At 40.8% G+C, this 25,465-nt stretch overlaps 1 protein-coding gene across 2 annotated transcripts; it reads right to left on the bottom strand.

Moving 5' to 3' along the window:
- Positions 1–1,712: 1,712 nt before the first annotated feature.
- sparc (secreted protein, acidic, cysteine-rich (osteonectin)) lies at positions 1,713–25,123 on the bottom strand. 2 transcript variants are annotated; one of them, XM_079671591.1, is made up of 11 exons: positions 25,032–25,123; positions 13,738–13,803; positions 12,943–12,996; positions 10,795–10,888; positions 8,615–8,736; positions 7,990–8,110; positions 5,524–5,657; positions 4,947–5,095; positions 3,085–3,233; positions 2,271–2,344; positions 1,713–1,861 (listed from the first exon to the last, which is right to left on the bottom strand). In XM_079671591.1, exons 2-10 carry the CDS (start codon positions 13,792–13,794, stop codon positions 2,316–2,318), a joined length of 909 nt encoding a protein of 302 aa, XP_079527717.1. In that variant the 5' UTR covers positions 13,795–13,803; positions 25,032–25,123; the 3' UTR covers positions 1,713–1,861; positions 2,271–2,315. The 2 variants fall into 2 exon arrangements, with proteins under 2 accessions (XP_079527717.1, XP_079527716.1); XM_079671590.1 differs by lacking the exon at positions 1,713–1,861 and having other exon boundaries at positions 1,958–2,344.
- Between the last annotated feature and the right edge of the window lie 342 nt (positions 25,124–25,465).

The raw sequence follows: 25,465 nt of genomic DNA, 5'->3' as shown, positions 1-25,465 counted from the left end.
CAAAATGTAAGAAGTCAAAGTAAAAAGTCCTCAGCAAAATAAGTAGTGGAGTAAAGTAATGATACCAGAACAATGTACTTAAGTACAGTAACAAATTCTTTGTACTCCACTACTTCCCACCTCTGGGGAGGACTTATATAAAGCAAACAGTATTAGGTTACAGCTCCTCTCTCAGAGCTTTTCCCTGACTCCTCGGCTGTTGTTTCACATTCTTGCCTCTGGGTCTGGATGATCGGGTGAGGATGGTAACTCCGTCTCTCCTCAGCGTCTCCCAGGGGACCATGAGCTGCTTCAAGCTTATTTATAGTTAAACAGTCTCTAAAAAACACTTACAGAAGACTTTGTTTTACTCATTAACAGCAAAGGAACTCATAAATCAGTCATGTATTGTAAACTATACCATTAAAATGACTGTGTTTAGAACAAGATCCACTTTTGAGTGCTTTGAGGTCTCTTTGTTTAGGCTATGCTGGACCATGGCTATAATAATGTTATATACTATATCCAAGACCAACCAATAGGTAATTGTACCACCTTTATGATTGTCTAAACTTGTTTTTTTACATGGTTTCAACATGTCCTTCTCAGATTTCCTCAGAGTTTTGAATTTCCTTTAAAGAGTCCTCTCCTGCTGATGAACGTTTGATGGAAGATATTTATAGTTTAAACGCTTTCGTTATTATTTCTTTTTAAGCATTTGTTAGACGCTTTTATCCAAAGCGGCCTACATACTCAATACTGTGGACAATCCCCACAGGAGCAGTTTGGGGTGAAGTGTCTCAGGGACACAACGACATGCTGACTGCAGTGGGGTTTGAACCTGTGCTCCCCTGATCATAACACCAACGCACTAACCACTGCACCACATGCCTCCCGTAAGTCAATATTCATTTATTAAAATCTGTACTCCCGGAAACAACTTAAAGGTGGGGTAGGTAATTCACTTCAGAAACACTTTTTGTTATATTCCATGGAATGCTCTTAACATCCCGATAACAATGAATATCTGAAGTGCTTTGACAAAGAATCCATTAAAAAATATCATCTCTGGAAGCCGTGGCGCTGTAAAAAGCACGACCAATCATCTGAGCCGGCCCGGCTAAAGTAACTGGATGGCCTACCTGCCTGTCAGCCTTCCATCTGTGCACAAACTGATCTCGTGCCCTCATTGGTCATGTGTGCGTTCGTGTGTGTTGGAGGAGGGGCTCTGTAAGGAAGTGGCAGGTTTGTTCCGGCTGCGCATTTTCAAATTCTAGCGCACTCGAGCTGCTTTCTCCAAACTTACCGACCCCTACTTTAATAAATCACCATTTATAATCCAGCCGTATACGAACATGTGCAGTCCTTTTGTTTGTAGCAGAGTATTTGTATTTTGTGGTATTAATATTTTGACTCAAGTAAAGGATCTGAGTACTACTTCCACCCCTTGTTAAACTGGATTTGCATTGTTAAATCAGTTTGCATCAGAATGTTAGCCTTTGCAGACCATTAACATGCACTAAACCCGACAGAGGAAACGACAGGAGAGGGAACACCACACAAATCAGAATAGACCTTCTTTAAAAGCTGCACGACGGCGGCATTCAGAGTCAACAAGTGCCCTGTGAGGATCAGACGCTTCTCATAACGACATTTCTAATGCTTTAAAGACAGAAACGTGACACTAGAGGACTTTTCCCAGAAGAGGTATGAAAGCATGCAGAGATTTCCAGAACGTTTCATAGTCTTTTATTCATGGGAAGCTTGTGCTCTCAGTAGAAACATGTTCATTATGAGAAAAGACTCTCAGCCTGCGAGATTTCCCCCTCGTTAAAACAATATATCCTCTTTCTCATATCAGTGTAAACACGCGTGTCCTCGTCTGGGGAGAAAATAAAAAACAACTTGTAAAAGAACAATAACAACAAAGATTTGAACTAAACAACATTAGTTATGGAGAAAGCAAGCAGAGGAAGCATTCATTTAGAAAACTTTATTTTCCACTTTACATTCTTTGTCTCCTCAAATCCAATTAATGTCCAATTAAAATGCCCTGAACGAACCATAACATATATAACACATTTACATCGAGGTCTTTCTTTACTGGGTTCAACACACCGTGGTTTTACGAACATGTGAGGGTTATGAGTACAGATTGTGCACGTTTTGTAATTTTTTTTTTTTAGTGGTATAGTTACGAAACGGTCGTTATTCAAACAAAAAAAACAAGATGAACCATTTTGCAATTAGCACCGTTACTGTGATTTATCTTTTAACTTAGGGATCAGCACCTTGTCCCGTTAGTAGCGACGAGCAGTCTTCGTAGAGCGAGGAACTTAGACGATGAGGTCTTTGTCCACATCCTCTGCAAACACAAAAACATTTCAAAAAATCATGAGAAAATTCACATTCTGGTTAAAAGGGCAATAAGGACTTTCATAAAGCGTAACAGGAGTGGTTAAAAATACTTATTAATACATAAAAAAAGCACAAAAACGACCAAAAAGTGCAAATGCAATATCTTACAAATGTAATCAAATTAATTAATCATCAATAATCATTATGTATAATCACATGTTATGTATTAAACAAGTATTTTTTGTTAATTAAAGGGTTAAAAGAACATACATATTTCTTCAGAATGGGCAGAAATCTGTGCAAATTAATATCTTACACATTTTATTCAATTCATAACTATTGACTTATTTTTAAATATTTTTAAGTTTGTTAGAGTTTTGATTATTTAAGGAGTAGTCGCATAAAAAAACAATACATTTCAACAAAGTCAAATCTACACATAGTTTTTCCAATGCATGAAAATTAAGCCAAAAAAAACGACTTTTTAAACTTTTTTTTTGCGATATTTTTCTGTTTTCCATTAAAGAACAAACAATACCTAATATTCCAATTGTTGCTTTTCATATCGTCTTTAACAGTGAATGTATTTTACTCTGATGTACTATAGGAACTGTAGCCAATTAAAGTAAGAAATCAAATATGTTTAAATAGTATTAAAGTACTTCTTCTTCTATGCTTTTTGCATTGTATTAAACGTGATGTTTCTGTTGTTTGGTGATCCTCTCCATGCACACGGTGGATACTCACGCTCTTTGATGCCGAAGCAGTTGGACCACTCCTCCAGGGCGATGTATTTATCGTTGTCGGCGTCGCATTCCTCGAAGAACCGGGTGGTGCAATGCTCCATCGGGATGAGAGGGGCGCGCAGGGGGGAGAGCTCAGAGTGGGTGAGGTACCTGCATCACGAAATATAATGAAATATGTCAGAAACACTGAAGACACCTTTCATTTTGGTCTCACAAAGTCACTTCTTCCAGAGTGGGTGAGCTACCTGCAGAGATACAGTAAGCTGAGATGCATCCTGAAATATTATCCAATAACTTTGTATTCCTTTCATGTTGCCATAAAATACATTTTTTGTTGTTAGCATCTGGTGCTAGTTCAGAGCTAACGGACATTAGAAGCTGTTTCTACAACAAGGAGAGGGAGAAATCTTGCCTGTCAGACTGAGAGGCTGATTACTACAGCTCAGTGAGGTAAAGGACTCTGAGGGTTTAGATCAGGGGTCGGCAACCGTTTTCATATGAAGTGCCATTAAAAATAAATTGTGATCAGTGTGCCGACGATCGTGAATTAAATGAACAGAAGTACTTTATGAGCTGAGGAGTTGTCAAAAGCTCACTAGGAAACAGAAGCCATTAACTTTATATTTGATTATATTAAAACAAGTGAAGCAAGTAAATGATCTTCAGTCTGCTCCTCAACCAATGATCATCGAGATGGACTAATAATAGCCATGTTCGCTTTTTTATATTCTTGATGATAATTTCCAGGGAGTGACTTTGCAGGAATGAGTCCTTAGCCCCGTAAGTTGGTCAGCAATTAAGCACTTCTGATTCCCTCGTCTCGAAGTCAGAGGTTTATAAAAAATGTGTTTTTGTTAGTTATCCTAAAATAAGGTCTGCGGTTTACACAAGCTGAAGAGATTTAACGTTGTGTTCTACGACATAAAATACGTCAAATACCCCACTGGTGAAAACAGCGGTTGCTAGCAAGTGTCTAAATGAGACAACTAAACATCATCACGCCTAATTTTAGCCACCTTTAGCTTAGCGGTGGTGACGTGAAGTCATGTGACCGTGCTGTAGTTCCTTTATAGCCCAACATTAGCCTCCTTTAGCTTAGCGGTGGTGACATGAAGTCATGTGACCGTGCTGTAGTTCCTTTATAGCCCAACATTAGCCTCCTTTAGCTTAGCGGTGGTGACGTGAAGTCATGTGACCGTGCTGTAGTTCCTTTATAGCCCAACATTAGCCGCCTTTAGCTTTGCGGTGGTGACGTGAAGTCATGTGACCGTGCTGGAGTTCCTTTATAGCCCAGCATTAGCCACCTTTAGCTTAGCGGTGGTGACGTGAAGTCATGAGACCGTGCTGTAGTTCCTTTATAGCCCAACATTAGCCACCTTTAGCTTAGCGGTGGTGACGTGAAGTCATGAGACCGTGCTGTAGTTCCTTTATAGCCCAACATTAGCCACCTTTAGCTTAGCGGTGGTGACGTGAAGTCATGTGACCGTGCTGTAGTTCCTTTATAGCCCAACATTAGCCACCTTTAGCTTAGCGGTGGTGACGTGAAGTCATGTGACCGTGCTGTAGTTCCTTTATAGCCCAACATTAGCCTCCTTTAGCTTAGCGGTGGTGACGTGAAGTCATATGACCGTGCTGTAGTTCCTTTATAGCCCAACATTAACCTCCTTTAGCTTAGCGGAGATGACGTGAAGTCATGTGACCGTGCTGTAGTTCCTTCAAAGCCTAACATTAGGTTTTTACTTCAGAAACCATAAAGTGTTGTTAATATGTGGAGATTATCCTGATGAACAAGACGTGTAATTATCATACGTGTGTGTATGACACAGAGATTTCTCTCTATAATAAGGGGATTTTTCAACGTACCCGTCGACGGGGTGCTGGTCGAGCTGTCCGAACTGCCAGTGCACGGGGAAGATGTACATGTTGTAGTTCTTCTCGAAGTCGTGAGCCAGCAGGTCCAGAGAGTGTTCGCCGGCTGTAAGCCTCTTCTCGTTCTCAAAGATCTTCTTCACCTGGAACATCAGACGCAAGCCACATTAGCAAAATATATAAAGCAATCACCAGAGAGTCCTAGATTCAAGATTCAAGGATATGAAACAATTCACGGCTTTTATTGTCATTTGCACATAGCTACAGTGTAGTTATGACAATGAAGAAGCTCCTCCAACAGTGCAACACAATAAAACAGCTGGTAGTTATGGGTACTTTTTACTGAAGTACCTTTCAAAGCCCACACTTCTTTACTTTGACTTGAGTAAAGAAGTTTAGTCAGTACTTCTAATTCTACCAGAGTATTTTTAAACACGAGTATCTGTACTTCTACTTGAGTAAAGGAAGTGTGTACTTTTGCCATCTCTGGATTTGACTATGTTTAGACATTCGTTAGAAGCAATGTGACTTTAAAGATCCCTCACATCTTACAGCAGGACCCCAGACTCACCCTGAGCTTCTGCTTCTCGGTCAGCAGGTTGTTGTCCACGTCGCGCTCGTACAGAGTCACCAGAACGTTCTTCAGCCAGTCTCTCATCCTCAGAGGGAACTCGCTCAGCTCTGAGTCCAGGCAGGCGTCGATGTCTGCGGAGACACACACACACACACACCTTTAATACATGAGGGATAATTCACAAGGCTCGGGGAGCAACGGAGTGCATGTTACAGAATAATCAGGATGTAGAAAGTGTAATTTGTTTTGTAAAACACAAAAGAAGATCATAAAAATAATCTGCGTGGCGTTCTATTCAGCCGTACTGCACGCCACCTTGATCTCCATTTGAGCCCTTCAACCCTGACTCATCTTGGGTGTGTGTGTGTGTGTGTGTGTGTGTGTGTGTGTGTGTGTGTGTGTGTGTGTGTGTGTGTGTGTGTGTGTGTGTGTGTGTGTTGTAAGATAAGATAAGAATTACTTTATTGATCCCAATGTGTGAAGTGTTTGCGTTGCAGCAGCATATAAAGACAAGGCATTGTAACATTAGAGAAATTAAAAGACTAGAAATAAACAAACCACAATGTAAACATCTCAAATAGAAATAAAATAGCATTAAAAAAGTTGAACATATACATAATATGCAGTTATCACATTACTGTTACATTTCTACAAACTGGGGATTATTAGTAGGATTACAATTTTTGTATAACACAACAAAAAAAGATCACAAAAATAATCTGCGTTGTTTGTTTTATTCTGCTGTACTGAACGCCACCTTGATCTCCATTTGAGCCCTTCAGCCCTGACTCGTCTTGGGTGTGTGTGTGTGTGTGTGTGTGTGTGTGTGTGTGTGTGTGTGTGTGTGTGTGTGTGTGTGTGTGTGTGTTCAGTTTGAACAGTGAAAGAAATGCAGCCTGCGTGTCTGTACAGATGCAGCAGACAGTGTGAGGATCCGCCCATCAATCACAGCAAGGCAAAGAGTCGAGACACTGAACACACACACACACACACACACACACACACACACACACACACACACACACACACACACACACACACACACACACACACACACACACACACACACACACACACACACACACACACACACACACACACACACACACACACACACACACACACACACACACACACACACACACACACACACACACACACACACACACACACACACACACTCCCACGCCACACACACACGAAGCTAGGCTGCAGACTCTTAACTTAGCATACACACAAGTTTGAACTAGATACACAGGAACTGATCGTATCCCTCACCAGTGAATGAACGTGATCTAATCTGAACAAAACAAGAAATTGCAACTCAAAATAAAGAGATTAATAATTCCAGCTAAAAACGTTATATTTACACAAAATCTGCAGTTTTATCAAATGGGAATGAAGCAGACATACTTTGTTAAAAGTAAAAGTCCTGTAACTTGGGGATTTTAGCCTTTGCAGACCATTTACATGCACCAAAACATATGAGACGCTACAGGAAAGGGAAAAGTGATATAGGGCCTCTTTAATCGCTCTGAGATTATGCACCTTATTTGCGTATTGGTGGGTCAACACTTTATTTACATTTTTGGAAATAATACGGACGTTAAAGCGGTTAACTTTCCCCCAAATCTACAATTTTAACAACTGGGAACAGAGCTTTGGTGGAATATCTCCACAAAGCATTGCCTTTAGTCAAGTACTCCGTCTCCAAAAATTCATTTCTGTTCTTGTTTTCTTTTCTAATACTTGTTCCTGTATATATTTATTTTGTTAAAGGTGGGGTAGGTAATTTTGGAGAAACCAGCTCGAGTGCGCTAGAATTTGAAAATACACAGCCGGAAAAAATCTGCTACTTCCTCACAGAGCCCCTCCTCCAACACACACGAACGTGTACATGACCAATGAGGGCACGAGATAAGTTTGTGCACAGATGGAAGGCTGACAGGCAGGTAGGCCATCCAGTTACTTTAGCCGGGCCGGCTCAGATGATTGGTCGTGCTTTTTACAGCGCCACGGCTTCCACAGATGATTTTTTGTTATGGATTTTTTATCAAAGCACTTCAGATATTCATTGCCATCGGGATGTTAAGAGCATTCCATGGAATATAACAAAAAGTGTATCTCGAGCCGGTTTCTCAAACTTACCTACCCCACCTTTAAGCTTTTATTTAGAAAATATACTTTTATCTTATGACTCCTGGCACTGGCGATTCCTTTAGAGTTGCGTTTAACTCAAAGTAATTATGTTGAAAACAATTATGCATCTTCTACCAAAATAACTAATTCAGAGGTTATGAGCACTTTCATGAGACTCTCCGCCTGAATCAGAGCTTCTAACGCCGCCTTTATACGTTCTGCACCTTTCACATATCATCTCAAATGTCTGAGTGTTGAGTCAGGGCTTTGAGGGAACCTTAACTTTGGGGGAAAATCTGAAATGCTGGAAGGAAGGAAACTCACATTTGCAGGGTCCGGTGTAGTCGAGGTGCAGCTTGTGGCCCTTCTTGGTTCCCTCCAGAGCGCATTTGGTGGCGGAGAAGTGGCAAGAGGATTCGTAGGTGACATTGTTGGTGCCGCAAACCTTCAGAAGGACGGGAAACAATTAATTTAAACGGTATTCCTTTACAGTTACATAACAAAAGGCGTAATCAGATTACTGTTATATTTAAAAATGGTGGATTACTAGCAGGATTACAGTGTTAGTAAAACCCTCAAAAGAGCAGATAGTGTTTGTTGTAAAGGATCAGATGTTCTCTCTTCTCTGTCAGCTGTTCTGTAGGATAATACTTACTATATCAGAAATCGCTCCATCCATTTCCAACTTTTTTTCACCATTTATTTCAAGTTTAAACCTGAGTTTAATAATATTAATAATAATACATTTTTATTTACGGCGGCTTTCATGACACCCAAGGACACCGTGCAATTTGTTAAATATTCTAAGAGGTAAAAGCAACAGAACACGATAAAAACATATCATCATGGAGAAGACAAGGAAAGTGGACACAAACGATAGGGACAGGTTTTTCAGGCGAAACAGATGATAGGGTTAAAGATAGGTTGAAGATAATTTTTCAGGACTCACATGCTCGTACTCTCCCTCGGAGGCGGGGCAGGAAGATGGATCCTGGCACACACACATGGGGGTGTTATCCTCATCGACCTCACACACTTTGCCCTTCTTGCAGTGGTGATCCAGGCAGGGATCTGTGAGAAAAAATAGAAGTTAAATTATTTCTCAGGAAACGGTTTCCGTGTGACCCAATGCAGACCGACACTTTCCTGTCCTGCAGTGCCGTGTGCAGAGAAAACTCAAATGAAATCATTCACAGAGAGATGAAATATTGAAGTGACTGTTATTTTGAATATATTGATTGTTGTGCTTTTATTCATGTCTTAATTTGTGCATATGTATAAATGTGTCTGTTGATTGTGTAAATGTAGGATATAAATATTTGTATATATATTTGTATTTTTTGTATTCGGGATTGTGGGAAACGGTGTTTCGATCTCTCTGCCTGTACACACAAACTGAAAGGTTGACAATAAAGTTGACTTTGACTTTGACCTAAGAGTTTAAAAATGCAGTTTTTGTTTATTGCATCTACTGTGTTTAAAACAGAGATATTTAAAATAACGAAGAAGGAAAAAAACCCGAATGAAAACCAAGAGAAAAGAGAGGCATTACGTCTACCTATAATATATTTATCTTTATTTTATAATGTATAGTAACATGGTAATCCTCGGGTAATCCCAATATTTTTTAGAACTGCACTAGTGATCTGATTGCATCTCTTGTTATGTAACTGTAATGGATAATATAAGATAAGATAAGAAGTACTTTATTGAAATTGGGAATGTTTGTGTTGCTGCAGCATAAATATGAATACCTTTTTTGTATCCTGATTATGTAATCTTGTTAAATGTAATCTATTACTCCACAAACCTAAATCCTTCGACACGCTCAGACAGAACTACATATCTGAACATTTTGTACTCTTTGTACATTTTGTACATTTGGACTGTTTTCCTGCGGCTGCTCCTCAGTCATTTGGCTGAAACGTGTAATTACAGAGGGAGGAGAGGCACTCTGTTATTACGGATGTTTGATTTGCCAGTCTGAGGTTTCTTTAAACACTGTAACCATATATGGACAACACAGACGAGAGACACACAGATTTAAATCCAAATGTGTGGAGACGCTCGATGTGTAAAGAAACAAACAGACACAGTTTTATACCCGCAGTCACAGAAGAAAAGGATTTATGGAAGTTTGTGTTTCATTTGAGGTTTTATTTTAGTTAGAAGTGTGTTTATGTGTGTATGCAGTGATGTAATGTCATGCAAACTCTTGTGTGGCTTTTTTATTGAAGTTGTTAATCTCTGGGACAAGTCTTACTTCACTTGAATTTTGACCAATTTAATGTCAATTTAACTTACGTTTTACATGTTTAAAAACTAAACAAATGTGTGTGTTGTGTGGTGAATAAATCAAACATGTAAATTGAAACTATTATGGGAATATTATTATTGTCCAGCAGACTGAAAATATAAATCAAATACTTAAAACGAATCATAAAACATTAAAATAAATTATTACTGTAGCTGTGTGATATAAATATACCTGTTTTCAGACATTGTGGGGACCACCAATAACATGGGGACCCAGTTATTGGTCCCCACAAGGTAAGCAAAACAAGTTTGTGGGAAAGACTTTATTTTTGTATGTAGTAAATGTGGGTAAATCTCCAGGCTAATATCCAGCGAGGAATCTATCACTAGGAATTGGGGTAAGGAAGCACCGCCAACGAAAAACCAATGGGTAACAATTCTGGAAGAAATCTTTTTGATGGAAAAACTGACATCAAAGAGAAAACAACTCAAGAGAAAGTGGGAAAAATTGACTCTATAACAAAAATCATTTGACTGGAACAATAGCTAATAGATACATATATCTTCAATAATATAATAACATGCCCTATGGGACATATCCCTATAGCCTTTTATTTTATTCTTATTTTGTATTGCCTTGCTGGCCTATTGTTACATTGCTGTACTGTTGTTGTAACCAACATGTTATTCCCATGTATAATGTGACAATATTTGAATTACAAAAAAAAAAATCTCCAGGGAATTGTAAGTCGATGCAATGGTGTGTGTGTGTGTGTGTGTGTGTGTGTGTATGTTTGTGTGTGTGTGTGTGTGTGTGTGTGTGTGTGTGTGTGTGTATGTGTGTGTGTGTAAGAACGTTTTTTGACAACTTACTATCAGCAAAAGCCTGTTCCTCCTCAAAAATGTCAATGGCCTCATCAAACTCTTCGATCTCAACCTGAACTGGGTTGGCCCCGACCTCAGGCTCCTGGGGAACAAGAGAGGTCAGAGGTCAGACTTTACAAATAGTACAAATACCTCTTTACTGTATTAAGTACATTTTTCTTTTTCAGCATGGAAACATTCATTAGCTAACAATGACATTATTGTTCTATTAATATAAAGGGAGGTCAGGTACTCTTTAAAACAGCTGCTAGTTATGGGTACTTTTTACTGAAGTACATTTCAAAGCCTCTTTACTTTGACTTGAGTAAAGAAGTTTAGTCAGTACTTCTACTTTCACCAGAGTATTTTTAAACACGAATATCTGTACTTCTACTTGAGTAAAGGATGTGTGGACTTTTGCCATTTATAATTTTCTTCCTGCAGTTGGTTTCCAGTCTTCAGGTCTATTTCTTCACGACGTCCACTTTAAACCACACCGCTTAAATATCCCTGGTTTTCCTAAAAAAACGTCACCACTAAAGAAGGTTCCTCCCTGAAGTCCAAGCAGACCATAATATCCAGCAATAACAAGCAGCTGGGTCCACATGTGGTGAAGACATGAATAACGTAATGGCTTCCTGACCAGCTAAAATTAACAGCTGTGGGATTTTGGGTCCCGCCGGACCTCTGGAGCAGGAAGCAATAAAACGTTCCCATGAATTTTCTCTCCAACGGTTTTATACGGGCACATTTGGGTAGTTTGGGATTGTTGACAACAGGCTATACACAAGTGAAGGGAGTTAGTCTCTCATAATAAGGCAACAACTGTGCAGAGAGCTGGAAGGATTTCATGTGTTCACTCCTCATTATTTGCTAATCCATTCCTTAAACACTGCAAAAACTCTAAATCTTACCCAGTGAGATATAGGGTCTTGTTTTTAGACAATGTTGTTTATCTATTTTTAAAAATAAAGAATTCCTAAGAGGTCAGGAGTTTTCTTAAAGGTCCCCTGTTATACTTTGTTTCATCCATATATCACAGGTCTCAGATATATCCAGAGCCTGTCTCTGATTGGCTGAAACACCAAACAGATCATTGCAGCATTACCCATAATCCCCTCTGTTTCAGCCCTGTTTCCAAAGTGCTGATTCTCTGTCTGTTACTTTAGATGAAAAATAAGGAGCCCCTCCCCACGCCCCTCTGAGAGACATTTGTTTGATTGTTTGGATTGCGTCAAAGTTAATGAGTTTCCTTAGCTTATTAACTGTCACGAAAAACAAACAACTAAAGCTTCTTTGGCCGCGGAGTTTAAAACATGTTCTCACAGATCAGATCATCTCTCTGAGCAGCTGCTTGGATCAGGAACACTTCACTGATGCCAAATCTAAATCCAATGAGAGCTAAAGTATTTATTTTTCCCAAAACAATCAGTGTAACGACGGCATACACAGGACAGAGCTTTGAGGGTTTGAAAAGATGATTTTAGTTCATAATTGGGTATTTCTTTTGTGTTTTTTGTCACCGTTTCTATCAATTATGGTTACATTTTACACATCAATGAAACTGCTGAGATCCTAATGGCATCTAAAAGGCATGTAGGTTTTTTTGCGATTGTATCAGGACTGGTGAAGAGGTCGATATTTTAAGAGTATCGTTATCAGTGCAAGCGAAATGGCTCTATATCTCCTCTTACACATTTGTTAAGAAGCAGCCCCTCGTTGTGCTTTCACCTAAAAGTCTGGAATTTGGCATGCATATGTAACATGGTGAGACGCAAAAAAAAGCCTATTGGACGTATATTGTAAACCCAACAGGAAGCCGGACATTATGAATTTAATGTGCAACTTTTTGACACTTTTTCCAGTTCCACGTGCCATTTTTAAATAAACTCCTCCTAAGGTTTTCATCTGATCGACTCAGAATTTGGTCTGTACCTTCTTAAGCCCTTAAAGATCAAACGTTATTAAAAGCGTTAGTCTACATTGAAGGCATCATCTGGGAAAGGTACACTTATTGTATCAGAGTACTGTAATCATCCAGACTCTCCCTCATGGTGCTGGCCTAAAAATTCTACATATCTACTTAATTTGCATCATCTTAGCTTTTAAGGAAAGAAAATATACTTTAATCTTAAACAGATGAACATCTGGACTGACCTCAGCAATTGGCTCCTCGGCAATAAGGAGCTCCTCCACAACAGCTTCCTCAGTCTGGAAAACAGACATAAACACATAGAGATTAATGCGTTGGACATGAACACACACCTAGATAGAAGTCAGAAGCAGACGATGATGTCACCTTCAAATGCACACACACTTTGGGACAGCGTACACACAGGAGAGCAATTGGATGTTCACACTATAATAAGAACACACCCACACACCAGTGGATATACACAGGAACTGAGGTTGGAAAGGAAAACACACACACACACACACACACACACACACACACACACACACACACACACACACACACACACACACACACACACACACACACACACACACACACACACACACACACACACACACACACACACACACACACACACACACACACACACACACACACACACACACACACACACACACACACACACACACACACACACACACACACACACACACACACACACACACAGGGAATAGATAATGACACAGGAAAGAAAAAGGTGGAAACATAAACACACGCTCAGGAAAACACACAAAGAAAGGAACATGCTCGTAAAGACAAAGGCAGACCACACACACACACACACACACACACACACACACACACACACACACACACACACACACACACACACACACACACACACACACACACACACACACACACACACACACACACACACACACACACACACACACACACACACACACACACACACACACACACACACACACACACACACACACACACACACACACACACACAGTATAACTCACAGGAGCAGCCATGGCGTGGCCAGCCAGGCACAGGAGGAAGAAGATCCACACCTTCATCTTGAAGGTCTGTGGAGACAAACAGACGGTTTCCTTTTATTAAATGTTTACGGTCTAGTTCAAACAAACAAGACCCCTTATTAAGCAAAGCCACATAAACGTGTGTGGTGTTAAGATAAGATAAGAAGGACTTTATTGATCCCAATTTGGGAGATGTTTGCGTTGCAGCAGCATAAAACGACATGGCATTGTACAATAAAAATGAAAGCAAGAAATAAACATTCCAAAACGTAAACATCTCAATAGAAGTAAAATAGCATTAAAAAAAAAGTTGAAAATATACATGTGGAATCACAAATGTATAGTAACAACATATAAAGCAGGATATTATAAGTATGTTAGGAAAGGAATATTAAATATTAGATTGGGTATAAATGTAAAATGTACAGTGTGATTGTTTCTATCAATGTTCTTGATTGCACTGATCAGACAAATATATATCCAATATCACTTTGGTGAAGTACCTTTCACCCAATAAGAATCAATCACATCTGAATACTTTCCCCCCCGAACTAGGCCGATAGGGGGGGGGGGGGAGATTTGGTTTCACACCAAAAAGGATCTGTGCCTAGTTCCTAGTTCGCCCCCAGATCGTCCCTGCTAGAGAGGTGGTACTTTCCTGAGGAGGAAATGGTTCGTGGGTGCGTCGGCCACGCTAACAATTTCTGATTGACCGGGCGAATTGCAAACCACGCCCCGTAAAACTCCGAAAAGTTTTGCGAAGCCGCCATTTTGTTTATTGGTGCACCAACGGAGAGAGACTAACTTATGGCAACACAAGAGAAAACATGGGAGCGGTGGAGTGATGAGACCAAGCTGTATAACATGAGCACAAAAACCACAACTTCAGTCGATTCCATCATGTCTGAGGAAGATGAACAGACGCCTCATGTACAGCGGGTGGCAGTATACGCCGTGAAGTGGTTTGCGGCCTGCCAGTAAACCCAAAGCAGAAGAAGAAGAAGTGACGTCAGCGGCTCCATTTGCCTAATCCTCCCTCGGGAACTTATTCCGGTGTGAACGCGAATTGTTAGGACAGTTCCAGGGACTAAAGAGTTCGGGGGGAACAAGTACCGGGGACTAAGTGCCGCAAAGTACTTGGTGTGAAAGCGGCTAAATGAAAATGATGCATAAAAGAACATAGTAGTTTTGAGGTCTTTTAGCCACAGTGCTCAAGAATCAGCAAATGCTTTTAAATCAAGCATTTCATTGACAATATTCAACTGTTTCTGATTTCACCTCCTTTTACCAACAAGAATGACAAAAAACCTGATCTTTAAAACAAAAGTTAGTATGTAAACTGAATACATTGTCTATATTTAAGTCTCTTTCCTCAAATACAAAATGAGAACAATCTGTATCAGGGTTTGATAAGAACCAGGGTTAATAGTAGTCCCTAAACGGTTTGAAACAACCAAAGCATCTGCACACTACTCTCTCCGTTACACACTAATGGACGCTCTCCAGATTCCCAAACAAACCCCTCAGTGTTTGCTTTGTTTACTCGCAGCTCGTGTTGAAATCGCCTCTGGCTGTTTGTGGGTTCGTTGAAAAGTCTGACACTGACGGGGGTTTTATCTCTCACTAAATTAGGATTCAGAAACTGTAGGGTCGACTTGTTTTTTCTGCAATTTGGATGGAAAACAGGTCTTTATGTTCATTTACATTTTTCCATGACCTGAGGCCGTGTACTTTAACTCGTCGTTTTTCCACAGGGCTTCTGTTTGGGGGAAATTGCTTCGAATACAGATTTGGTCAACACATATTCTGTAAATTCGACACAGATATGAAAGACTCTGACCCTGATGTGTGATTTCAGGAGGGCCATCTGTGCAATACTGAATAAAAGCCTTCACCTATAAGCTAGATTTCCCCATCACATGCTTTTACTTCCACAATGAAACAGTTTGGTTTAATGTATGATTCCTACTTGTCCTCTATCTTGCTTTACACATTTGTCAAGAAGCAGCCCCTCGTTGTCCTTTCACCTACATGTCTGGAATTTGGAGGGCATATGTAACATGGTGAGACGCACACAAAAGCCTCTTGGACGCATATTGTAAACCCAACGGGAAGTCGGATATTTTTGATTTTATGTCCATCTTTTGGACACTTGTTCCAGTTCCATGGGCCATTTTATCAAATAAAACAATGAAACAGTGCTATTTGGTTTAATATGCGGTTCCTACTTGTCCTCTACCTTGCTTTAGTCTTAAACTGGAGAACACATATGGATGAAACGAGTCAATAAATACAAAGTAAATATAAGAAAAAAGCTATTTGCATGTGGAACATATTCTTCCAACGATAACAGTAACTCAAAGTGTCAAAGTCCAAAATAAATTGTTATTACAATCTTACAACCAAGCTAGTAAACATCCATATCTTCTTTTGAATGATTAAGAATCCTTCTTCAGTGTTGTGAGGACCTGTTCTGCTTTTTCGTGGTGCTGTATAGGTTTCTGTGCATGTAAATGGTCAGCAAAGTCTAAAATCCCAACGTGTTACAAACACTCCCTCTCTTTAAAACACAAGCAATCAATGTTCAGAACCTTTGGAGAGTACAAAACGCTTTGGTTAGCTTTGAAAGAAGATCTAGGTTGACCTTAAATAGGTAGGTTTGCGTAACTTGTGGTGTTATAGTTAAATAACTGTCACCAATACAAAAACGTTTCCTGTGAGAGTCCCCCTATCTTTTCCTCCTCTCATCTCATCTGATGTCTGAGCGCCCGCTGTTGGAAACTCTTCCTCCATCCTGCCTCTCACCCTTTATCACGTCTCGTCTGAAGCACTAAATAAGGGCTTCTTTGTTCGGTAATGCAGCTTGACATTGCTTGGTCTTCCTCCCTCTCTTTCTCCATTTTAGTTATCTTCCTCTCCACCTCTATTCAAGTGAGCTGTTCCACCCAGACATCCCGAAACGATCTCTGACATGAAAGGATGTACGGTATGAAGGGGAGAGTTCAAAGCTGAAGAGATCAAAGTCCTCCCTGTGATTTCATTCAACTCGTGTTTTTGCATCGTTTGCCGTGATATAAAAAAGAGCTGGCTCACAAAAGCAGACTCTATCTATCTCTTGTTTTTTGTTTCTGTTGCAAAGTAAATTCCTCATGCAAGGCAAGAAGGGAGACAAAGTGTGCACACTGCAGGAGATCAGCTGGGATAATAAGATTTACAAAACAAGGCTGAGCATAGTTTGAATTCCTGCAGCTTTGACACAAAGTCAGCGATAAAAAACCAATACTATGGCAGTTCAATTTCTCTTATAACAATAGTACGGTGGCCAGCAGGTGTAAATGCGCTTCAACGGCCAAAAATACTACGCACTGTACTTTCAAAAACGATGCAAATATGAAAAAACGCCAACGTGCCAAAACACATGCAGATTAAGAAACATCTTCACCAACTTGAGGAAACATGCGTCTCTGTTGTTGGAAACTTACCTGAAATGTTTTATGGTCTTATTTGAACAATGTGATCACATGACTCCTTCTGATGTGACTGCAGATCTGCTGTAAGCTAGCTAGCTAACGTAGCTAACCTAGTCATCTCAGATCTACTGACAAACACTGACAGTTATGAGACGACTAACTCTGAACGTCACCAAGCGCTCCATACCAGCTGTGTGCGTCACTCTTTAGTGTCCCCTGGTCTCCCAGCTGTGTGCGTCACTCTTTAGTGTCCCCTGGTCTCCCAGCTGTGTGCGTCACTCTTTAGTGTCCCCTGGTCTCCCAGCTGTGTGTGTCACTCTTTAGTGTCCCCTGGTCTCCCAGCTGTGTGCGTCACTCTTTAGTGTCCCCTTGTCTCCCAGCTGTGTGCGTCACTCTTTAGAGTCCCCTGGTCTCCCAGCTGTGTGCGACACTCTTTAGAGTCCCCTAGTCTCCCAGCTGTGTGCGTCACTCTTAAGTGTCCCCTGGTCTCCCAGCTGTGTGCGTCACTCTTTAGAGTCCCCTAGTCTCCCAGCTGTGTGCGTCACTCTTAAGTGTCCCCTGGTCTCCCAGCTGTGTGCGTCACTCTTTAGAGTCCCCTAGTCTCCCAGCTGTGTGCGTCACTCTTTAGTGTCCCATGGTCTCCCAGCTGTGTGTGTCACTCTTAAGTGTCCCCCGGTCTCCCAGCTGTGTGCGTCACTCTTTAGTGTCCCCTGGTCTCCCAGCTATGTGCGTCACTCTATAGTGTCCCCTGGTCTCCCAGCTGTGTGCGTCACTCTTTAGAGTCCCCTAGTCTCCCAGCTGTGTGTGTCACTCTTTAGTATCCCCTGGTCTCCCAGCTGTGTGCATCACTCTTTAGTGTCCCCTGGTCTCCCAGCTGTGTGCGTCACTCTTAAGTGTCCCCCGGTCTCCCAGCTGTGTGCGTCACTCTTTGGTGTCCCCTGGTCTCCCAGCTTTGTGCGTCACTCTTTAGTGTCCCCTGGTCTCCCAGCTGTGTGCGTCACTCTTTAGTGTCCACTGGTCTCCCAGCTGTGTGCGTCACTCTTTAGTGTCCCCTGGTGGCTTCTTGCAGCGTTTCATTCATTTCATTTTCTCCTAATGGAAGTGTTTTGTGCCGTTTGCACCTGTTGGCCACGTTACATTAAACTTTAGAAAAAATGTCTTCTTTTTGCTTCAACATGTGCAGCAGACGGTGAATGCCAACGCTCTTAAGACATCGCCTTGAGGAAAACTAAACGTGACATTTGAGGGCCTCCTCGCACGTCTGAATGGAGCAACGTGTTTGGACAGAGTAAGTGAAAAGGGTAACGTTTGCACATGACGTGTCGACACGCTTCACAAACCCTGCAGTGACAAAAGATTGTTCCATCATTTGGACAACGAGGAAAAATATTTGCCTCAAGGTACATTTTTTTCTGATGTTGACACTTTCAAAACAGCCAAAGAGCATGTTCAGATGTGTTCTCCAGTTATATAAGATGTAGCATTCTTTCTTGAGAGCAAGTTTGTGCAAGTGTTATCATCACAACACGACTGCAGATGCACATTTTGGCTTATAAGGTACTGCTAACTTAAGGTCAAATTTGAGTTTTGATGTAAAGCAAGCATGTGTTGGACGATAAGACCAAAAATCAGAGTCTGAAATGATTTGTTAGAAATCACAATTTTTTGTCCGGATCAATTAGAAAACCAATGTCTTGAAGATTCTAGGAGATTTAAGGTTTTATTTTGAAGTCTTGCTTTTCTATGTCCTTTTTTCTTTAATTCCCGCGGTTCATCAAGGATCTGCGCTGATGTTTTGATGTAGAGATGTGGGTGTGGGTGTTGGTGCCTGAGATGTTGGAAGAAACCAAGATCATTGAGAGAAAGGTGGCTTAAACAGAACAAGAGCTGCTTCTTAGGTCTCAGCAAGATGGTGATAAAAACCAACACGATTATTGAAGCATCTATCAAAGGAAATTACAAATCCATCGGTTGTAAATTCAGATTCAAGGTAAGACAACGGTGACCACTGTTTCGTGGATTTGCAGGGACTAGAAGTCATGGGTTACGGTTTAGACGTGGAAAAATACAGAAACCCTGGCAGAGGACGAACATCGTGACGTCTCCAAATAACCTGCACACAAGGAAACATCTCTGTACTAAAAAAGAAAAAGGCGTTCTGCTGACGGGAAGTTTCGTTAAAGGGATTTCTGACACACAAAAATAAAAAATAGCGTGTCTGACTGAAAGCAGATCGCAAAGAGAGGAGGTCACCTGCAAAAAACTAAGAGGGACTTGATGTCCGAAATGCAGGAAGAAGAGGAAGGACGGACTGACGTAACAGCAAAACAAATTATTTGATTTGGAAAGCTGCTCTCATAATCAACAGGTCCGAGGCTAAGAGGGAAACTTCAGGCTCATAAAGGGGGCCTTTTTTCCCTCAAATATATTTAATTAGATTATTTAGGTAAGCAAGCGTAAACTCTCTACGGAGGAAAGCAACCTGCAGTGCCGCTCACACAGATATCTCCCTCACTTTCTCCACCTCTTTTCCCTGCTTCTCATGCTCTTTAAAGGCAGCAGATTTAGAGGAATTCTTTCTTCCTCGTCTAGGTGACATAACAGGCGGGTATGAAGGCCTGGAAAAACGACCTGTAGCAGTCTGTGTGCCAGCAAACAGTGCAGACAAACAACACTGGCATGCTAAGGGCTGTGGAGAGGCCAATGTATAAGTAAAGGCTCTGAGAGGAGACAGTGATTTCCTCTGTCTGTGTTGAGCTCTGTAGACGGACGGTTTTTTCTTGTAGCTTATGAAATTCCTTCTTAAGGCACCATAGACTCCTCTGTTTTTCTAACCCAAAGAAGGACTGAAACTCACACAAAATGTGAAGTTATTATCAGAGAATCGTTTTTAAGTATTTTACTGTGTTTGGGTTGATTTTCCAAGAACTTGAGAAAACCATTTTTTTTTTAGGTCTTTCTGTCAAAGCACGTCTATTACGGTGGTTTGACCAAACAACAGTTGGGAAAGGAAACTCTTCTAGACCATTTGTTTTTTTAATGGGCGAGTGATCTTTTTGGGACCTAACAGGAATGTAAGAGGCCGAACAGGTGCTAGAAACAATGTCAATAGATCTTAGTTTGGCCGTAAAGACTTTCTTAAAATGGGGTCAGAAAATGTAAACCAGTAAAAAGTTATTGCCCAATTTAATTTTAGGATTATTTTAACAACCTGCAGCAACTATTGTGTTACTTGAACATCCTTCAATTCAAGCTGCATCCTTCAAAAGCCCACTCACAGAATTTGTACGATATATAACGGAAAGTTATGTTGGAGTGTTTCTTGAGTACTTCTACACATTTCCATCAATGTTCAGAACGTGAGATGACTACAAAACTTCTTGGTTAGCTTCAGGAGACGATCTTGGTTTGGATTAAAGAAGTACGTTTGTTTCGTAACTTGCTTATATGGCGTAATAGCTAAATAACTCGATGTTCAATGGAGGTGTTCTGGGTGAAAGTCCTGTGTTTGTTTGCTCTATTCAGACCGTTTTCCTACATGGACTTTGTTGCTCTTTATTCTACTTCCTTATCTCGTTATATCTATATGCAGTTTCTGGTTGGATGCAAATTGCATTTCCTCGTAGTATGTGCAATGACAACGAAGCTGAATCTAATCTGATGGATGAGCATTTAGTTTTTTAACCTATCATTAATTGAGTTTTTGGGGTGGAGAAACTTCCAAAGCAGGTTCGGAAAGTCATGTTTTTTTACTCATTGACACACCCCACCCTTAATTCTCTTCTGAATTCAGTTCAAACACCAACATTTGCAGGTATCTTCTCAAATTGAGGGCCACCTGTTCCTTAGAGGCACACCTGCCTGTCTGGATTATACTCACATAATAATGCATTTACCTTTCAAAGGCGTACGGATGAACAATGAATGAAGCCTGCCTCAACTGGCAACAAGACACCTGCCATGTTCAGTCTGTCCCTGCAGAGTTCAGAGGGAAACCCCTTACATCTCCTGGACAAAGGGCAGTCTCAGAGACCACCGGCCATCCCTATCATGTAGGAAACTGAGCACAAAGAGCCAAGCCAGAAGAGGACAGTTGAAGAGGGTTTTAAAGGGAACAAGAAGTCAGGATATATGTAACCTGAGTGGACTCCCTTCCCCCTTTCCTTTCTCATTGCTTTCTTTCAAAGAATCTCACACTTTAGGGTGGAAAACGCTCCGAGCCAGTTTACCTCGAAGATATTAGTCTTTTCTATCCTTTCTCTGAGTTCTCTAGTGGGGCTTAAGGTTGGAAATATGGTTTTGTTGCTTAAAAATAAAAGCCAGCTATTTCTTAGGAGTTTGTTTTGATTGTTTTGGTTGGTTTGTCAGCAGGATTAGGTCCTGACTGATTTACATTCAACTTGGTGGAAGGGTGTATCAACCCAAACCAAGTATTTAATGTTGGAGCGGATCCCAACAGCAAGGCAGAAAATCACGTTGTTGTCCACCAATGGAAACAGCATTGGCGTAAGCCGGCGCTCTCCATGTGTATTTCTAGTTTTATCGTGTCTTAACCTTGTTGTTATAACTGCTAAAAGTATGAAACAACTATTTGTACACCTTGATGCTCCTGCTATCACACGTCCCCTGCCTCTATGCTATGGTTAAATGATTCAACGCGCATTTTTCTGCCTCAATGTTATCATTCAGAGTCTCAAATCTGTGGTTTGCCTTTATTTTGTCCTCTCCAGCGACCTGTGTCTGTCTTCTTGTTGGATGTAAACAGTGAGAGGCTTAACGTCATCATCTTTATGAAGTCAGTATGGCAGCAAGTCAGTGTGTAAAGAAATGCAACCATAAACTAGATATATGAATGCAGCTTTTGCTTCCTAATAACATGACTTCAGAATGATTTGACTTTAGCTCTGTGTTCACTTCCAACTTCCACACAGGAAGTGATGTGTTTTCAAAGCTCTGGCTCGAAATATATAGACGAACTGTGAAGTTGTGATGTCTAACACAAACAAAGGTGTTCCTGAAGGAAAAGCCTTGAAGCCACTGAGAGTTTTCCAACTGAACTGGACTGAGTCACCTTTAGCTTCCCTCTCATTTGGTCAGTGTTTCCACCTTCTTCACTTTTGGCTCACAACTTCCTCTCTTCCTCTCTGTTATAAAGTGTTTTCAATGTCATGTCCTCTTTCTCTTCACACTCCACATTCTTCTTCTCCACATCAAGTTCGGACGGCAGCGCAATCCTAACTTCCTGTCGGGGGATTAGAGTTTTTCTGGAGATTGCCAAGCTGGCACGGTATTTCCCAGAATCCTCAGCTCCCCCTCCCCTTCCTCCCTCCTCCTCCTCCTCCTCCTTGGTCCAGACCTGCCACCTCAACAATTAGGCAGCCTTTTCTCTACCTCAATCAAACCGAAGCAGACACGTTTTGTCCTCCAGTCTTCCTTGAAAGGCGGGACAAAAAAACCAATCTGATCTAGAATCAAAAGACGGAGATAACACCACTTTTATTTCTGAAGCAGTCTTTCAAACATATCATTCAGCGTGAAGCGTGGAAAATAAAAGGTCTAAGGAGTTTTATGAGGCGCCTCAGTTTGGATTCAAGACACTTAATTACTAGCAGTGACATAATTACTTAAAACGCCCGTTTCCAAAGATCGAGTATTTCCATCTTTTCAAACTTGAGTAAACAAAGTGTCTCGGATTTAAATATGTTACGCAATTCAAGCATCATATGGCACTGATAATAAAGGGTTGGAACAAGAAGACTTAATGCACAACAACTCAGGAAAAGATGCCAACATGGACCCTTGACTTTAAAGTCCTTTCTCCGGACGCTTTAACTGGGATTTGTTTCCAAGCTAGGTCTAATTTCACAAAGTGTGGAAACTCTTCAATTGGAGGTCAGAGAAACGTCCCTCGGCAGATGAATATAAAACAAAAGACTTCTTGCGGCATGATTCTGCAAATCAAAGAAGCTCAAACACCCAAATGTCGACTCATTGCAGTGTCCGGTTGGACGGGCAATTACAATAAGGTTGAATATAATCAGATTTTAAGGATAAGGACTTAAAACTTAGCATTTTGTCTTTTAACTTATCATTAATTAGGTTTTTGGGGTGGAGAACCTTCCAAAGCAGGTTCGGAAAGTTGTGTTTTTTACTCATTGACACACCCTACCCTTAATTCACTTATGAATACACATTTGCAGATATTTGCTCAAGTTCAGCCACTATTTGAGCTTTTGGGTCGCAAAACTGATTAGCTCTGGCTCCTAGAAGTGCTGGATGGGATTGAAGCTAGAAAGAAACTGTAACATCCATTGCTCTATGCAGCTCGTGCTTGGTGTTGTCACGTTGAAACAGGAAAAAGGCCCAAACACAAACTCTTGACACTTCGTCTGCTGTCAGATTAACATTTTTCTTCAAACTAAAAGGCACAAGCGTTCAGAGAAAAGGCCCCAAAGCAGGAATTGTTCTCCTCGTTCTTGTCAGCAAATCCCTTTCCCCCGTGGCTGAGCTTAAACGTGACGTCCCGACACTTGAAGGCATCTGAACTAACGAGCAGCGAGCGTGAAACAGCTGGTAACCGATTCCCATGGAAACACACATTCCTGAACACGGGAGTAATCAGAGAGAGAGGGGGGAGTCACCGGGAGGGAGATATTTGTGGGAGAAAAAACCCTCCTATTGCTCGTTGTTGGAATCCCATGCACGCGCAATCTTCTTCTCTCTCTTATTGTATGTCTTTCTTTACTATGTCTCCATCAGTTACTTTAAAACCCTGCAGAATGCATTTAGAAAAATTAGGAAATGCTCAAAAACCGTCTTTTTTTGACCGCTATAATCAACTCAAAGCAAGATAAATAAAGCGCTACATCAACCCAATCGTCTTTCCACTTGTGTTTATGTATTTATTTCTTATTTTTTCTTCAGTTATTTCACTTTCATTGAAGTTAACCGTCTAGAAAGGGTGAACAAAAACAGGCAAATGCTAAAAACACTGAGAAACAGCCGCAGTTTCTTCATTGTTTAACAGCAGATAATCAACTCAAAGCAAAAATAAATACAGCAACACATCAACCCAATCTTCTTTCCACTTGTATTTTTGTTTTTCTTTAATATTCTTCTCGCTCATGGAGGTAAACCCAGCTGATGATCAACTCAAACATGTCAAATCACCCTCCTCCCCCTCCTCTATTTGTCGATGTGGCACACAATACCTAATGGCAGCTTGTTTACCTGCAGGGCGTGATTTCCCTCGCAGCTGTTTTGGCCGTAATGACAGAGGCGGGTCGCTCTCTGAGGTGCTCCTTAAACCAGATGTCAGTCATTTGAGAATAAATTAAACCAGGTGGACGATTGGGAAATTACCACGGAGAGAAACGCTGGATAATCCGTTGCATTCAGCGTTGAGTTTGCAGCAAGAAGAGATTGGATTTGCTTTGGTCAGACTTTTACTTGATTTCATGCAAGTGACCAAGACATGTGATTGTTTTCTTGATTGCAACTGACAAATAAATGTAATTTAAGGGCAACACATACCTCAAAAGAATATATAAAAAAGGTTGTTTTCCAGAAGAGAAATCCCACAAAAAGTAAACCTAGGGTCAGGGTCAGGGTTAATCTTGCAGTTCTATATGTTATCTACGTAATGTTATTGTGTTTTTATATGTTTGTAGTTATTGTGATTGTTATCTTGTTGTTATCCTATTGTATTATTCTATATTGTTTTTGTTCCCTGTACAGCACTTTCTAAAGTGTTTCCACAGTGTGATGAAAGTGTCTGTAGATGTGTTGCAGAGTGAGCGCTCTTACCGTTAGCTTTGCAGAGAAGAAGTCAGCAGTGTTCAGAGTTCAGGGCGATCTAAAAGCTTCAACTGTTCACTCAGAAGACATTACCAGTGGGACGTCCCAGTTTCAGACACATTCCCCTCCATTACTCCCCCCCTCCCATTACTCCCACTCTCTCTCTCTCTCTCTCTCTACTCTGGTGGGAGTGGTCTAATGTCTCAGAGAATGCACTGGAAACTGCAGTAGAAAGTTTTCCAATACGTTTTTTCACTGGCTGTATGATATAAGAGACGTGTGGCGCAGTGGATAGAGCGTTGGTGTTAGGATCAGGTTCAAACCCCACTGCAGTCAGCATGTCGTTGTGTTAGGAAAAGATAAGCATGTTATAGCCGATTTTTAAATAGATCAGATTCAACTTTATGGTTATTGTTTAAAGGTCCCCTATCATACTGTTACTG

This window comes from Notothenia rossii, assembly GCF_949606895.1.
Source record: "Notothenia rossii genome assembly, chromosome: 3".
NCBI classification, from domain to species: domain Eukaryota; kingdom Metazoa; phylum Chordata; class Actinopteri; order Perciformes; family Nototheniidae; genus Notothenia; species Notothenia rossii.
This window is presented reverse-complemented; position numbering and strand designations above follow the sequence as displayed.